The 16,901-nt window shown below is 35.8% G+C and overlaps 2 protein-coding genes across 2 annotated transcripts; both read right to left on the bottom strand.

Annotated features, from left to right (window-relative positions):
• Nucleotides 1–2,134: 2,134 nt before the first annotated feature.
• Nucleotides 2,135–8,401, bottom strand: LOC133283761 (probable protein S-acyltransferase 1). The gene is made up of 6 exons (XM_061480675.1): nt 8,054–8,401; nt 3,941–4,252; nt 3,691–3,858; nt 3,270–3,515; nt 2,952–3,179; nt 2,135–2,263 (listed from the first exon to the last, which is right to left on the bottom strand). The coding sequence occupies exons 1-6, from the start codon at nt 8,399–8,401 to the stop codon at nt 2,135–2,137; spliced, it is 1,431 nt and encodes a 476-aa protein (XP_061336659.1).
• A 4,325-nt stretch (nt 8,402–12,726) lies between these two features.
• Nucleotides 12,727–13,191, bottom strand: LOC133283762 (uncharacterized). The gene has a single exon (XM_061480676.1). It carries the CDS (start codon nt 13,189–13,191, stop codon nt 12,727–12,729), a length of 465 nt encoding a protein of 154 aa, XP_061336660.1.
• Between the last annotated feature and the right edge of the window lie 3,710 nt (nt 13,192–16,901).

Genomic DNA, 16,901 nt, shown 5'->3' on the forward strand with positions numbered 1-16,901 from the left:
TTTAAAATTTAAATTTACAAAAATTACTCATTTTTTTCTTATAATTTTTATTATTTGTGTCTTTTTCTCACTTAAAATGATATTTATTATTATTTAAATCATTTACGTTGTACAGTAGCACAACTATTTCTGAACAATGACCAGCAAGTAGGGGTGTAAATGGGCCAGGCTGGCCCAGCCCGGCCTACATTAAGCCTGGTTTGGCCCGGCCTTTCAGAAAAATAGAGTAGGCTTAGGCTTTTAAGAAAGCTTTTTTAACAAATAGGCCGTAGGCCAATTTTGTCAAGCCTGACCCAAAGCCTTGTAGGCTGGTTTATTTAATTTATTAAAAATAAAATAATAAAATAATATTTATTTTATGCGACATGGCAAAGTATCAATACCAACCCTAATTTTTAGATGAATGACATTCTCTTGTAGACTTTATTTCAGCACCCAATAATTGTATTTTTCTTATTTTTCCATTTCTTTGACTCTATTCCTCTATGATATACATTCTAAAGCTGGAGTATTATGTTGACTCTTTCTTGTTTGTTATTTTTTCTCTATACAATTATTTTCTTTGCTTAGTATCTACAGTGGTAGGCCTATAAGGCCTATAGGCCATGTCGGGCTTTCTTATTTTTTTAAATAGGCTGGGCTTGGCCTACGAATAAAGCCTTTGATAAGCTAATAAGCCAGATAGGCTAAATTTTTTTTTACATAGGCTTGAGCCATGAAGGTCAAAGCCCAGCCCAGCCCATTTACACCCCTACCAGCAAGGCAGCAACGCACCATTTCTCGGTGTTTGAAAATTATTTTTCAAAACCCGCCTTTTGTGGTAAATAAACTTCTTAAATGTCTTGCTTTTTGAAAAAAAAAAAAAATCAAAAGTAGGCTCCGTTTGATTTATGTTTCTCAAAACAGTTTTTTAGTTTTCAGAACAAAAACACTAAAAAACTCGTTTGGTAAGACCTGTTTTGTAAAAAATGTTTTGAAAACTATAACTGTTTTTTTGTTTTTAAAATCAAATTTAGAGAACATGTCTGAGTTGTTTTTGTTTTTTGTTTTGGTTTTTAACTTTCAAAAAGAAAAACATTTAGAAAACAACTGTTTTCATAACTATTTTACAAAACAGTTTTAAGAACAAAAAAATCAGAACACAATCAAACAGACCCATTTCTCATAAATTAACTTTTTTATACGTTTCCTAACATTTTTTTGTTTAAACAATGAATATAAACATTATATCTTAATTTTTTCTAACTGTGTTCAAATTCTTTAATAAATATTATATTTAAAATACATGTTTTGCACCTAACATTTATAATTTAAGATTCAAAAATATATAAAAAAATATGTAATTTAACTGATAAAATTTATATTTACTAATATAAAAAAAATGTTTAAATTGAATAAAGTTGAGGACTCGACATTCATATATAAAAAAAGACAAGAAAATTTGATTTAAAAGAAAAGGGAAAGAATAAAGAAGAAACAAACATAAAATTGGACATGGAAGTGGAACTATGGAAGCATTCCCATCAAGGTTATATATTTTATGGGAAAAAAGATTATCATTTAAAATGATACAAGTTGTGTCATTTGACCAGTTATATTTTGTGTAAATCTGAAAAGTTTTTTTTTCTCTTCTCCGTCACATCGCTAACATGTCAAATAAAAAAAAATTCATAATTACACAAAGTATGACCGGTCATACTCTGTGTAAGCCACTCAAAACATACAACTTGTATCATTTTGAATTACACACACTTGACCCATATTTTATATATCCTTTCCTGTCATCATACTCTGCGTTCGTGGAAGGTAACTACAGAATGAGTTGTGACTCGTCATTATAATCTCATTGCCTTTATTTTGTTTCACATCTCATTTCCGAGAGGTAGAGACACGTGTCAACAAATTACATTGACTAATCCCACTAAAGTGTCCTAACCCAAAAAGCTTCTTTCCTTGATGAAGAAATCACCATCTAACTTTTTCTCTTGCAAGGAACAAAGACATAAATCAGTTACAATTTTTCAATCCATCTTAATCAATAATCATTATTTCCCAGTTCAGTAAGAGAGAATCTTACATAGAGTTCAGCCAACGCTATTTGACCACAAGCTATGGTCCTTCTGTCACTATAAACTCAAGCTCGAAAATCTACTCTAGGAGGAGGTACCGCAACAAAAAACGCCTCTTTCAAATTGATTAAAATTCCTCTATCATAAGGGCTCTTGGAACCCACATAACGTTGTCGAAAATTCTCATAAGCTGTCTGTAATAAGAAAATAAAATAAAATAAAAAGTGACCAAGCAACATGTAAAATTTTAAATTTTGGAGTATTATGTACTGAGAGGATTAGTGAAAGACTGAAACATTGTGTGAAGTTACTAGACCTACCTTGCGTAAATAAAGGTGTGCACACATATAAAAGAAGCAATTATTTCATCACCTTTGTAAAAGAAAAATGAGAGGGTGGGACTTACTAGAAGTCCCATGTAAAAGAGCAATTATTTCATTTCTATCATTACTTGTGTGTTTCACATTGCAACAAAGTGAAGATGTGTCCAATTGGAAAATTTATAACATAATCAAAGAGGATTGTTTCTAAATTTAGTTTAACAATATTTTTTCAATCTAAGAGCATGTATCATAATTGGGAAAAAGAAGTATCATTTTAAAGGACACAAGCTTGTGTCTTTTTAGGTGATTTACACAAAGTATGACTTTGTGTGACCGGTCATATTTTGTGTAAATCTGAAAAATTACTTTTTTTTCCTCTCTCTATCCAGTCACATTGCTGACCGGTCATACTTTGTGTAAGTCACTAAAAGGACACAATTAAATAACATAACTTGTACTTTTAAACGACACACACTAAACCCACCGTAATTTGATGTCACGTGATACATTTTTACTGCATTGAATAACACAAATTTCACGTCAATCTAAGTTAACTAACCTCGTTTATTGCTATCAAGTACACATGGTAGATTGCAAGGGTCCCTAAAAACACAATAGCAATGAAGCCAAACGCAGCCAATGCTAATGTTTCTGGGCAGGTCTTAACCAATCCAAGAAATCCATCTCCATCCTTCCTTTGGTGTAGCCTCCAGCAAGAGAAGGCAAATATGTATACATAGAAAATTAAGGCGAATATCACAAGTGTCATGTAAAATCGATGGTTCCTCTGCATGTACACAATCATCAAAGTTACAACTCAATAAGGAAAATGCATTATATGGGACATGTTAAGGTTATAAATTGTCATTAACCATACCAATGCAATGCATTGACCAATCCAAGGGCAGTGATGATCGTATCTCTCAACGCAATTGTCACATATTGCACAATGGCAACTTCTGGGTGGCCGAAAAATCTTACAAATTCGACAGTACTTCAATTTCACTTCCACCCCATTTACAATTACCTTTTTGCTTTTGGTTCCATCTTCAAAAGATTCTTGATCATTTCTAGGAATAATTCCTGGGTCAGTTGTGCTAACGAGAACCAAATTGATAAGAACCTGCATTAATTATGCAAAAAGTTAACCAATTATTAATGTGACAATCAATGCTTAAATCAAACTTAAAAAAAAAAAAACATGAATAGGCTCAATTAATTTGTTGTAACCCAATAATTACTTCTTAACAAACCCAAAAAAGACTTCAACATGTTTTGATATGGGTTTAGGGACCAACAATGAATGTCAACATCACACAAAACATAACAACGAGGGCAGAGTGATGTGGCACATCATTCCCAACATAACTGACAAAAATCCAACTTGAAAGAACAATAGAAACAGTGGTCAACATTGACCCTCTTGGATCTGGACCACAAATAAGTCTCCCATGGAAGAAAAAGACCTGCATGATGAAACTTCACAATTTTAGCGAGACTTTTAACTTAAAACCCACATTAGAGATCACACAAAGTTTTCAACTTTACATTTCTCCCTGGCCAAACTTGGTACAATCTAACCGTGCCCAATTTTTTAGCGACATCATATTGAAGCAGATGATCTTTAAAAAGCCTCTTCACTTTGAGCAATTTCGCCCTTAGAATACTCATCAGACTCTGATTTCCGCAATCAACCTTGTTTTCAACTTCATTATATTTGTTTATGTCGTCACGTCTTTCAAAGGTTTCACCACCTTCTTCTTCCATTTCCCCACTTAAAGCAATGGGTTCCATCACTTCTATTTCGATTTCGTTTGCTTCAATTTCCTTTTCCATGAGCAGAAGCAATATTGAAATTATCTTCGGAAACATAAACAGCAATCAATCTAACGTATTCATTAGCAAATAACCACTAATTATAGTTATTTATTTAACTCCATTTTAATGTTTTCAACAGAACAAGCGGTTGCCATTAGTTATGAGTTAAAGTTTGGGCCTGAGGCCCAATAATGTTGGACAGATGTCGACATGTCACTTTGCCCCATAAGCCCCACCGCATACGTGAGTTAGTATGACAGTATATAATGTATTCATTGAATAACTTTTGGTTATAAGTTTAGGGTCAGGGTATAAATGATTAAATGGGTTGGAGTAGATTATTATATAATTATAATATTAAATTTTATTTTTTTTCCTCAAACATTGTCGGCTAATATACCAGAGAAAAAAAAACTATTATTATAATTATATATTACTCTTAATACATAGTTATTTTTTTTTTGCAGAAAATAATTCTTTTATGTAACACAAGAAAAATAGAATCTTTATTTAAATAAATAAAATTTTAAATTTAATTTGGCTTATCAATCTGGTATGGATTAAAGGAGAAGGATATTGTAACAATTGATTAATGTTATTACTACTAATCAATTTCACCGTTAGATCGATTATGTTGATTTAACGGTTATATTTATTTTCATCTTTGTATTAATACTTTATATTTATTTTCATATAATTTCATCTTTGTTTTCACATTAAATATGAAAAATCATAACCATACAAATATGAAAATAAATATAACCGTTAGATCAACATAATCGATCTGACAGTGAAATTGATTGGTAGTAACACTAATTGGTTGTTACAATATCCTACCCCTAGATTAAATTATATTTCAAACATGATCTATATTTTAAAATCAAAAAATCTAATTTAAGCCTGTCATTAATTGTGGACTAATCATATTTAAATTTTGACTACAATTTTTTTTTTTAAAAAAAAGTGCACTTTACTGCTATAGATGCTCATTGTAATATATTTATGTGCTTATCGCTGTCTAAATTAAATACCTCTTTGCCATAGAAAGACATGATAAATTCAAGGGATTTACTAATCTACATCAATAGAAGATAGTATATCTCCTATCACTCTCACAATTATATAGTTGAACTCATATAATTATAAAATAAAAAAATAAAAACAAAAAACAAAAAAATTCATGTCTCCTTAAAAAAACACACTACTCTCCTATGGCTGGAGAGTAGTTTTTCCCTAAATTCAAAACGATCCTCTTAATTTCTTCAAGAATATTACATCACGTGTCCTTCCCTGCAAGTTTTATTTTATTTATTTGGTTGTTTAGGAAAAGATTTATTAAATATTTATTTACTGCTGCTATTTTGATTTAGATTTCGAAAGGATTGAAAATTTGACGTTAAAAAAATAATTAGCATTGGAAAAATATTTTCTTAAATAACTTGAAGAATTAATTTCGATAAAATAATGAAATAAAAATATAAATACAGATATGTTTTTGAAAATATTATATACCTCGCCTTTAAAACATACTCATAACCAAATCGATGTTTTCAATCCAAAATTAACCACCAAACTAGACGAGTTACTATGCAACCCCATTTCACAACCCTCAAACGTGATTTTCACTCAATACAATCAAGTTCTACTTTCCAAGAAAGGAACACAAATTAATCACAAGCCTATAATAATTTACGGCGTACAGCGTCATCGTTTGTAGCTGAAACAAGCAAATTTGAAGTTTGTTCAAACAAGATACCGATAGCCGCTTTCAATTATATACTAAATTGCTAAAAACAATATCATACAGAGATATTCATATTTTATCAGCCAACGTTTGGAATGGAACTAAAATAGTTCAAGTGAATCTCATTATGTGTAGAAGGAAAATAAGGAAATCAAAACCAGGCTGTTAAATCATCTTTAATCCTTACAATCCAAAGGAATGCAAACAAATCATACAACAAAATATAGTGGTGCTTAAATCCCAAAAAAAAAACAAGAAAATTGACTAAAAGTGAGTTGGTCATGAATAGCATTTACTGTCTAAAAGAACAAATAAAATACCCCCAACAAGCAATTATGGCTGCTGCTGCTGTTTAGTTACTAATGAGACGGGGTGTTTGAAGAAAAACACAGTGCAACCATATACTCAGAAGCAAAAGCTTGTAACTTGTCCTGAAGAAACATTCACCAACGCACCAAAGCACACAAGAAAAAGCAAAAACCTAGAAACCACGTAATCATTCTAAAAAGAGAATTAACCCCTCAAGACAGAATTTGCAAAGTATGTTGTACTTAGATTAGATTTGTTACAAAAATGACTTCTAAATGAAAACATGTTCTAGCATGCTGAGAAGTATATGATGCATGAGAGAATATCAATGTATTCCTTTGATGCTAAGCTGCTGTAACAGATCAGAGGCATCAGAAGACAGTTTAACCTGTTAAACATACATCATCTTTAGATTGGCTGGAAAATTAAATTAGCTACGTCAAGACACTCATCGATTTCAAACTATAAACCATGTTCTGAGGTGCTCTGTCCTGCTTTAAGCAATTGCTTCTTCCCTTGCGGTATCCATGTTAAAGTAAAACTTCCACAATACAAAACTAAAGGAATATGTTCACTCATTTGATGAGCAAAATTATTCCTCGTATCTCAGCAGTGAATGACAAGCAGCAGCCTTGATGAGCATCTATTAAGACTACTACATAGTCACTCATCTTATTTTCATATATTAAGGAAGTGAAACAATTAGTTTGTCCAATATCTCAAATTGCAAAGTTGGCAACATGTCCATAGTCCGAACAAGAACCAAATATCAAGCAGTCGCACTACATTTAAAACCATTTATTGTCATAAATTTACAGGAACATTTAATTTCTTCAGTAATTTAACTGCTTACAGAAATAAATGCATATGCCAAGGAACAAAAACATGCTTCGAAAGGATTTAATAAATAAACACCCAAACAAAACAAACAAAGGTATAAATTAGAAGGGTTTAATGCTTCTCCAAGAGATAACTTATCTTATGTGACCCAAAACGACATTATTTTAAGATTGGGAGAAAGATATTTTTTTACTTCTAATTTATTCCGAAACTATATTAGGCTTTATCATTATTTATTTGTTTTTCTCTCAACCCAAAATAATGTTATTTTGAGATTGTAGGAGATAAATTTATCTAAGGTGACGAGAAACATTAAACCCAAACTATAAATCATAAAAATAAAACCACTAACCTAAACATTTCAATTACAACATTATATAATAGGGGAACAAAAACCAAAGTCATACAATCATTTACTTACCAGCATTACTAGCAGAAGCGTTACAAACACAAATAAATTACTCACTAACACCACAGATGCAGAACATCAAATTAACACGGTAATTACCAATTGAAACAGAGCCATACCAAATTTAGCATTAAATTATCACAGTACGGAACACAGGAACAAATCGTGAAGTAAAAGATCAAAAAACAATCTCACAAGGTTAGCAGCCGCAGCCTAAGTCCCTAACCAATTTTTCATACACGCAGAAATTAAATGCTATAACCAAGCAAAAGCGTTCATTGTGAAACGTACCGACATTGGAGATAGCTATTTCTATTTTTTCATCATAATTATATCATGAGTATTGAAATCCAATCAATATCGTAGGCAAATAAGGAACGCAGGCATAAATAAACAGCGGAATTTGATGTGAAAATTGGAAATCTTATTGCACTTAATAAATCCAGCCCTATCTGAGTAAGTTTATCAGACAATTCAACAGAAGAGTCACATCTGCACATCTAAAACCGTTCTACAACAACAAAAATATTCAACTACCTACAGCAATGTCGTTGCCGAAGGGTTCAATAACCAGATCGGGCGAGTCCGCGGCTGGATTCACAGGTACGAACAAGACGGACTTGGCAGCCATGAGCTTCTTCCTCTGCGGGCAGCGTGGACCGTAGATCCGGGCGACGAAGAAAGGAAAACCGTTGTCAGCATCGTTGGCCTGAGGCTGAGCTTCGGTTGAAGGCGGCGGCGAGAGTGGGCGGTGGATAGGGATCTGGGAGAGGGAGTTTAGACGGTGAGATCTAGCACTAATCTTGGAGTCACGGATTCGGGCGAGAGCGCCGGGTTTGAGATACTTGTGAAAATGGTGTGGTATGGTTTGTCTGGTTCTTCGGTTCATGGCGAAAAGTGGAGATTATTGAGAAATGAGAATCAGAGAGAGAGAGAGAGAGAGAGAGAGAGAGAGAGAGATTGAAATGGAGAATGGAGAATTAGGGATTTTAAGGAGGGAGGGAGAGGCGGGAAAGGTTGGATGAGGGTTTCAAAAGAGAGACGGAGAGGGAAGCGGGATTTTTTAACATCTTTTTTTTTTTTTTGACACCCTACGAAACCTTGTCTTTCAAGGGTGGTCTTTTTTGCTATTTATCCCAAAAAAAAAAAAGTTAAAAAAATATATATATTATTTTCGAGGAGATTATATTTACAACCTTTTTTTTACTATCTCTTACTATCAAATCTTAACCGTTGAATTTCGTCAATCTAACAATTATAATTTATTAGAAATTAATAATTAATTAATAAGTATGACCCAAAAAATTATAACCGTTTGATTGACGGAAATAAACGATTAAGATTTAGTAGTAAGAGATAGTAAGAAAAATATATAGTAAGTATAACTTCTCTCATTATCTTTTCCCTTAAATAAAATATAAATAACTTCATTATGAGGTTTTCATAGTTTTGTAAATTTAAAATTGTTGGTTTCACATTTTTTTTTCGTATTCCTCTCAATAGAAATTGATATGGATAAAATATGATAAGCTCATTAAAGGCCCACGTACATAAGGACAAGACTCAAAACCCTTAAAGCCCGGAATAATGCGTGATGACTCACATCGTGCAAAAGCATAGCGCGATGACACCATCGCGCACAAAACCGCCTATTGATATAATTACAGAGATGAGAAAGCCAACACTAGAACTAACAAAGGTTCACTGCGCCCTTAAGCAAATAGATAGAGGACAGCACCAGCTCCCCACTACACTATCAAAAGTAGCCTGGCATTAAGAGATAAGGCTATTAAGGCACAGGCTGAACCTGCAGCCCTAAAACGACCAATCAGAGGCCATACCGCCTTCACAAGGCGACATCACAACCACTATATAAACAGAGAGTACATGCTCAGGTATGACAATCTAATTTAGTAAGAATACACATACACCTTCTATTGATACTGACTTGAGCATCGGAGTGTCATCGCAGGTACCCTCCCCAGTCTGAATCACCACGCCAAAGGAGAACCAGAGTCTTCACATCATCAACTAGAACCTCAAGCCCAGAAAGCATATCAACATAAAGGCTTTCTCTGTCAACCGTGTGTGATTTGGCCCAGTACACATTGGTCAGCCCATACTGTATTTGGTCTAATCATTGGCGTTGTCTGTGGGGACCTATCATTTAGAACCCATCTATTTACAATCTAAAAACATGGTTGATACCCGAAGCAAAACCCAAAACGGCTCTAAAGGGAAGCACAAGGAGATACCTGCCTCTCGCGAAAAATTAGCCTCGTCAGTGGCACCTCTCTCTGTGCACCAAGATAACCCTCCCACAACCCAACACTTGCTGAAACTTATCACTCAGCAGAACAAAAAAATTGCCCAGCAGAATCAAGATTTGGCTCGATTGAAAAAATCACAAAAGACTAGAGAGAAAAATCAGGGAAAAGAAAAATAGCCTGAGAAAGAAGCCGAGAATAAACTTGAAAATTCGGGCAAAAGTGAGCCGGTACATGAATATTCAAAAGGAAATCCTGAACCTTCGGGTCATAAAAACAAAAGAGGAGAGGAAGAAAAAGAAACCAACGAAAATTCTCACGGGAATTCTAGAACAGTTTCACGTATCTTTCACCCATTCACCCCATGTATCATGAACTTCCCTATTCCCAGAGACGTAAAAATTACAACTGAGAAGTACAACGAAAAGAGAGACCCGCAAGAATATCTAGAACAATTCCAGACGAACATGATGGCACAAGATGTAGTTGATCCAATAGCCTGTCGGTTATTCCCAACAACCTTGAAGGAGGTAGCACTTAGATGATACTCTATGTTACCACCTAATTCAGTTCAAAGTTGAGAGGATTTAACTAGTCAATTCCTTATACAGTTTGCAACAAGCAAAGAACAGTACAAATCCACACATGCCTTGAAAACTGTACGACAAGGACCACATGAAACACTACGTGATTACCTCAAAAGGTTTTTCGACGAAGCACTTTTAGTAAGAGACCTGGATCCACAAGTTTCCCTACACCTCATCATTGAAGGATTACTGGAAGGTCCTTTCCCTATGTCGTTGGCCAAACAACGCTCGCGTACCATAGAGGAACTACGAGTGCGGTCAGAAAAATTCATTAATATTGAGGATTATAAACGGTCGCGGGATACTTCTAGCGTTAAGACGGACATGGACAATTTTGACAGAGATGTCCAAAATAATTTTCAACGAAAATTCCGTGAAAAAAAAAAGTGGGAGAGGTTTGACAATTATACTCCCTTAAACACATCCCGAAGACGGATCTTGAAGGAAGCCTTCCAAACGGGTTACGTGCGCGTTAACAAACCTCCACCATTGAAAAAAGGAGGACAGCGCGATGAGACCAAACTGTATACTGACAAGTGATCCCACGCCTGACAGTATCAGCTAACTTAGGCATGTCCTCCATATAAACATTCTTTATGTCAGTGGGTTGCATCCTATTGAAGAGGTGAATGAACCTACATGCAGTAGCAGGTATAAAAGAAGTCTCCAAAAACTCTTCGATGGCTCGGGGTTTAAAGGACACCTGCTTGCCCCTCACCCGGCTTTTTCTAGTATTCTCCACATTCTCCCAATTCACATTAGCTAGGAATTCCTTCAAATAGTACTCGGACTGGGCTCAGCAAAACTAACTAGCTTTTCACACTTTCGCATTCTTATCACATCTAGGATTGGAGAATCTTCATGAAGGCCTTCCAGATCAATTTTTCTTTATGGGATGATTTTCTTAGGCCCGTACCAGCTTTCATATCTCTGCTGGCACTCCAGTGAGAGAAACCTACTGTTATCAAAGGTAGAGTGCCTAGGCCTCTTGCTGCAAGATGCAGCTGTGGCCTTCTTTTGACCGCCCTGGGTGTTCTTCTTGCCAACCTGTTTTCCCTGAAACTCAGAAAAGTCCAAACAATATATTGCAAAACAGATTCAGTATATTTCACAATTGCAGTATTCCAATCAGTACAATTCCCAGATTTAAGTTCAAAGCAAAGTGAATTTTCAATAATTTGGAATCATGCATGACTATTTTAATGCATTTAATCAATAATCCCAAAATTAAATCATAGTTCATCCAAATTAATTCGAATATCTCAACATGTAATGAACTTAAACAATATCAAATCAAAATTAGGATGACAACTGCATGTTTATGGATGACACTGATGGAACACAAAACACTAGAACACATCTGGCGCGATTAGCGCTACAAGCCGCGCGATTTGCGCGAGATGAAAACAGCAGTTGAAGACCCATCCAGCGCGATCTGCGCGGGCTGGGGATTGTTCATGTACAACTTAACCCAGCCGGCGCGATCTGCGCCAGGAGCAGCGCGATCCGCGCGGGCTTGGTATGATGAACTTCTTCGCGCAAAAGGATTACTTCTTGCTACTACTCAGGCACAAATCACATCTCCGTTGTCTCTTTACCCAAATAAACAAGAATTGGAATATAAAGGTTAGGGGTTTACCTTTTCTGCAGCCATGGATGCAAGAATGAGAGACACTTGAAGATTAAACTTTGAATTTGATTTTCCCCAAGTTCACTATGAGAATGATCTGTCCTTTGATTTACAAAACTTGGGATGTAATGTGTGTAATCCGAAAGGTGTAGGAAGAATAGTGAAAGAAAAATGAAAATGGAAACGTGAGAGAGTTTGAGATATGAAGGGGTTGTGTGACGGTTTTGGAAGTGGGGGGTTTTTATTTTTGTACATTTTGGAACCGTAAAAAGAAATTTTAAAATTTGAAATTTGAAAATCCAGCACATCCGCGCGATGTGCGCTGTGTGCTACGCGAATTGCGCCGGAAGACAGGGGCTAAATCACAAAACTGCGCAGTACGCGCCCAATTCCGCGCGGATTGCGCAAAAATTACAGTGTCCTCCGAACCAAATGGAGCGGTTTGCGCCCCGTTAAGCGCGTTTCGCACGGAAAGACAGTGGTCTCTAGATGAAATGGCGCAGATTGCGCCATGTTTGGCGCGAATTGCGTGAGAATACAGAGACATTCACCTTAAAATGGCGCGTTTCGCGCCACTTTTCGTGCGATTTGCGCAGACCTCTGTTTTAACTGGACTAAAACTTAACTATATAATAAGACTCAACAGAATTAAATAAGGAAATCACTCAAAAATTATTGGGTTTCCTCCCAACCAGCGCTTGTTTAACGTCACGAGCCTGACGCGGACTCTTTAAGTCTCCAGAGAAAGTAAAGGAACAGTAATTGTGTCCCTATGTATCTCTCCTCCATGACAAGTCTTCAATCTACACCCATTGACCTTGAAAGGTCTTTCAGTGTTGAGAGGAGAAACCTCAACTGTACCATATGGAAAAACTTTTTTTACTACAAAAGGACCAGACCAACGAGACTTGAGCTTACCTGGAAACAACCTCAGTCGAGAGTTGTATAGTAATACCTGTTGTCCTGACTCAAAATCTTTTGGTTGAATCTTTTTGTCGTGCCACTTTTTTGTCTTCTCTTTGTAAATCCTGACATTCTCATAAGCTGCTAACCTGAACTCATTTAATTGCAGCAATCTCTTATTATTAGCCTTTGATGGTTCAAAATTTAAAAATTTAATAGCCCACAAAGCTCTATGTTCTAGTTCTACAGGAAGATGACAAGACTTACCATACACCAGTTGGAATGGTGACATACCTATTGGTGTTTTGAAAGCAGTCGTCCTGTATGCCCAGAGTGCATCATCCAGGTTCTTTGCCTAATCCTTCCTTGAATTGCCCACCGTCTTTTCCAGAATCCTCTTCAGCTCTCTTTGAGATCTCTACTTGCCCGCTGGTCTGAGGATGGTATGGTGTAGCCACCTTGTGAGTGACGCCATACTTTGTAAGCAAGCTCTCAAACTGCTTATTGCGGAAGTGAGTGCCACCATCACTGATGATCGCACGAGGAACTCCAAAGCGGGCGAAAATGTTCTTCCGCAAGAAAGCAACTACCACCTTTGCATCATTAGTAGGTAAAGCAACCGCTTCTACCCACTTGGACACATAGTCCACAGCAACCAGGATGTATTGGTTAGAACGTGACTTAGGAAATGGTCTCATAAAGTCAATTCCCCAAACATCAAACAGCTCCACCTCCAATATGCAGTTGAGGGGCATCTCATCTTTACGGGATATGTTTCCCGTCCTTTGGCACTTAACACATTTCTCCACAAACTCTCGTGCATCCTTGAAGATTGTAGGCCAATAATACCCACTTTGCAACACTTTCTGTGCAGTTATGTTGCCTCAAAAATGACCTCCATAATCAGATGTATGGCAATGCCACAGAATACCAAATGAAAGAAATTTTAATCTAGGCTCTTTTACCAAATGAAAGAAATTTTAAAATAGGATTATATGTTTTAGAATACCAAAAGATTTTGGCTTACTTGCTCTGAATACACGATTCTTGATTTCTTGAAGGCTTTCTTGTTTCTTGTTTGCTTTGATACTCCTGCAAGGTTGGAAAGACCAGGGGTTTCCTTTGCAATTCACATCACTCCCTGATCACAATCGTTGATAGTACGAGTTGTGGAGTGATAGTTTTTCAACTCACTGTGAATGCAGAGGAGACCTAGCTAAACTTATTAACCATAGTCCCCTTCTCATCATGGGTCTATTAGGCCTATACTATTACTCACACTAATCAGTTTATAGGTATCCAAGCCCAAAATAAAAGAATCACTTAATTAAATTGACTTTATATTGCACCCTATATGGATCATTTCTTAGCTCGATTTTATAAAAATAAGAAAAAATACAATTGATTGAAGCCCACAATTATAAAAATTCTAACAATTTCTTCTTCCAAATCACGATTTAAAAAGTTTTTCTTCACATCCATTTGATATATATCTAACCTATTCAGAGTTGCTATAACAATTAACATCCTTATTGATGTAATTCTAGTAACAGGTGAATAGGTATCAAAATAATCCAACTCTTCCTGTTGCTTGTAGCCTTTGATTACAACTCTAGCTTTATCCTTATCAATAGTGCCATCTGCCTTCATATTCTTTTTGAAGATCCACTTATCAATACTTATCAGGTGAATAGTATCAAAATTATAACTTTTTTTAGAATCAAATTTAGAGAATATATTAGAGTTGTTTTGTGTTTTGTGTTTTGACTTTTAACTTCCAAAATTTAAAAAGGTTCATTTTTTCTGCAATCATTGTAGATAAGTTATCTACGTTGAGTCCAAGATGACGTCGTTTTGGGGCTAAAATCAAGGTATTTTTATAATATATAATTTATTTCAGGATTATAATAGTCTTTGTCATTATAATTTTTCAATCTTTCAATTCAAAATGACGTCCTTTGGAGAGTGATTTTTTTTTTTGGTAACTAATCCTAATTACCTCTTTGAGCCGAATCAGAACCCTCGGTATCCCCACGAGTTCGACTCTTTGAGCCGCCTATGGGACTAATCCAGAGTTCGGGTGCGAGTCCAAGGATTACAGTACTTATGCCCTTCCCCAGATGGTGTTAGTGGGATTCGAACCGAGGTCCTCTCCCACCACTCAGTCCCCATGCTACCAACTGAGCCACCACACTTGGGTCTTTTGAGAGTGAATATAAATACTTATTTACATTCACTATAAAATTTTTAAAGTCTTTAAAAAATTCAGAAAACATCTGTTTTTATAACTATTCTACAAAATAGTTTTAAGAAAAAAAAAACAAGAAATCAATCAAACATGCCTTCGTCATTGTATTTTGTCCTGTCTTTGAAACTCTAAACAACCTTAATAATTATCCGGTCCAACCAAATGTTGATAGTTCAGTTGGTGTGTGAAAGCTGAGTACGTGGGGGGGGGGTGAGAGTAGGGGTGCTAAATGTAAGAACCCGCACCGTTAATTAAGGAATTTAATTAATAAATTATGAGAAAATAGGAAATGATTCCATAATTGACCCTAATAATCATTATGAGGCTTTAATAATTATAGTAAGTGAGTAATAATGCCGAAAGTCGCTTTTCGAAAGAAAAATGCAAATACCGGTCTGCTAGTCGGTATAAATGAGTACCGAAAAAGTATCCCGGAAAATTATAATAAGTGTATGATAATTACTAGAATAATATGTAGGACTTGTAAAACGAGTTTCAAGTCCAGATAATGAGAAATGGTGCTAGAAACCGGTACTGGCTTGGAAAAGCGCATACCGAAAAAGTGCTCAGAAAATTATAAGAAAAATATGATAAATCTTAGAAAATTATGTAGTTTCATAATCCAAATTCTGGGATTAAAATCCTAGGCGTAGCAATTAAAGTTAATATTGTGTGTTAATTGGGTAAGTGGCTATAAATACTCATGTTAAGGGCATAAAACCCTAGGTTTCTGTTGCTACGTGAATGCTAGAGTGGCTGGTCTGTTGCTACTGTTCCATTGAGCTTTCTTCACCATTTTGGAGATCAAGTGTCAATTTTGCTTGGTTTTTTCACCTCCGAACACTTGAGCCTTTGTGAGTGTGTAGAGAGTTGTGGTTCTGAGTTGAAGGACTGTTTGAAGTCAGTTTGTGGGCTGAGTGGCCTTGTGTGAGGGTGAGAGCTTCCTACTTGGCTTGTGAAGCTTCAAGAAGCTTCTTTGTGAAGAAAGGACCAACCTTTGTGTTGCATTTTCGTACACCTTATTTCCAGAACCTATAGAGGCAGTGTGGTGAGCTCCTTGAGCCATTGATCCTCTGTTTTGAGCTTTGGTGAGTTGTACCTACTTTGAGCTTGTGTTTTAATGGGTTAAAGGTGTGATCTTTGCATGTTTAATGGGTTAATCAAGTAACCAACTGGGTGTGGACCTTAAGCAGTATAAAGAAGCATGCTTTAACGTAACTAAGTGTTAAAAATGGAACTTTGGAAGGATATCTTCACGAAATGCATTTTCTGCATTCTGTCGTGAAATATCCGGATATGTGCCCGATGAATATCCAGATATGTGATATCCGGATATGGGTTTTGAGTATCCGGATAATAGATATCCGGATATGGGATTCTGGATATCCGGATATTGCATATCCGGATATGTCCAGTGAGATATCCGGATATTGCATATCTGGTCCCGAGGAATATCCGAATATTCTGGGATTTCGAAGAACAGTAGCTGTGCTGTGAGGACAGTAAGCTATTGGGGGTTTGTGGACCCTAGATTGATGAAGTTGAACTTCTGTTTTAATTAAACAAAGTCAGAATCAAGTGATTAAGGGCTTATGGCTTGGTATGGAGCCTTAAGACGTTAAACGTATGGAAAGACGTTGTCTTAATATTGTATGCTTGTGGTGCATGTTGTTGATGTATTGTTGGTCCATAACAGATTGTGAATCTGCTGTGTTTGGACTTTGAGCTGTGGACTCTTGGCTTTTGGAGTTAGC

Source organism: Gastrolobium bilobum, unplaced genomic scaffold (genome assembly GCF_033153095.1).
Source record: "Gastrolobium bilobum isolate Gb01-03AN ecotype WA unplaced genomic scaffold, APGP_CSIRO_Gbil_v1 utg1608, whole genome shotgun sequence".
In the NCBI taxonomy this organism is placed as follows: Eukaryota; Viridiplantae; Streptophyta; class Magnoliopsida; order Fabales; family Fabaceae; genus Gastrolobium; species Gastrolobium bilobum.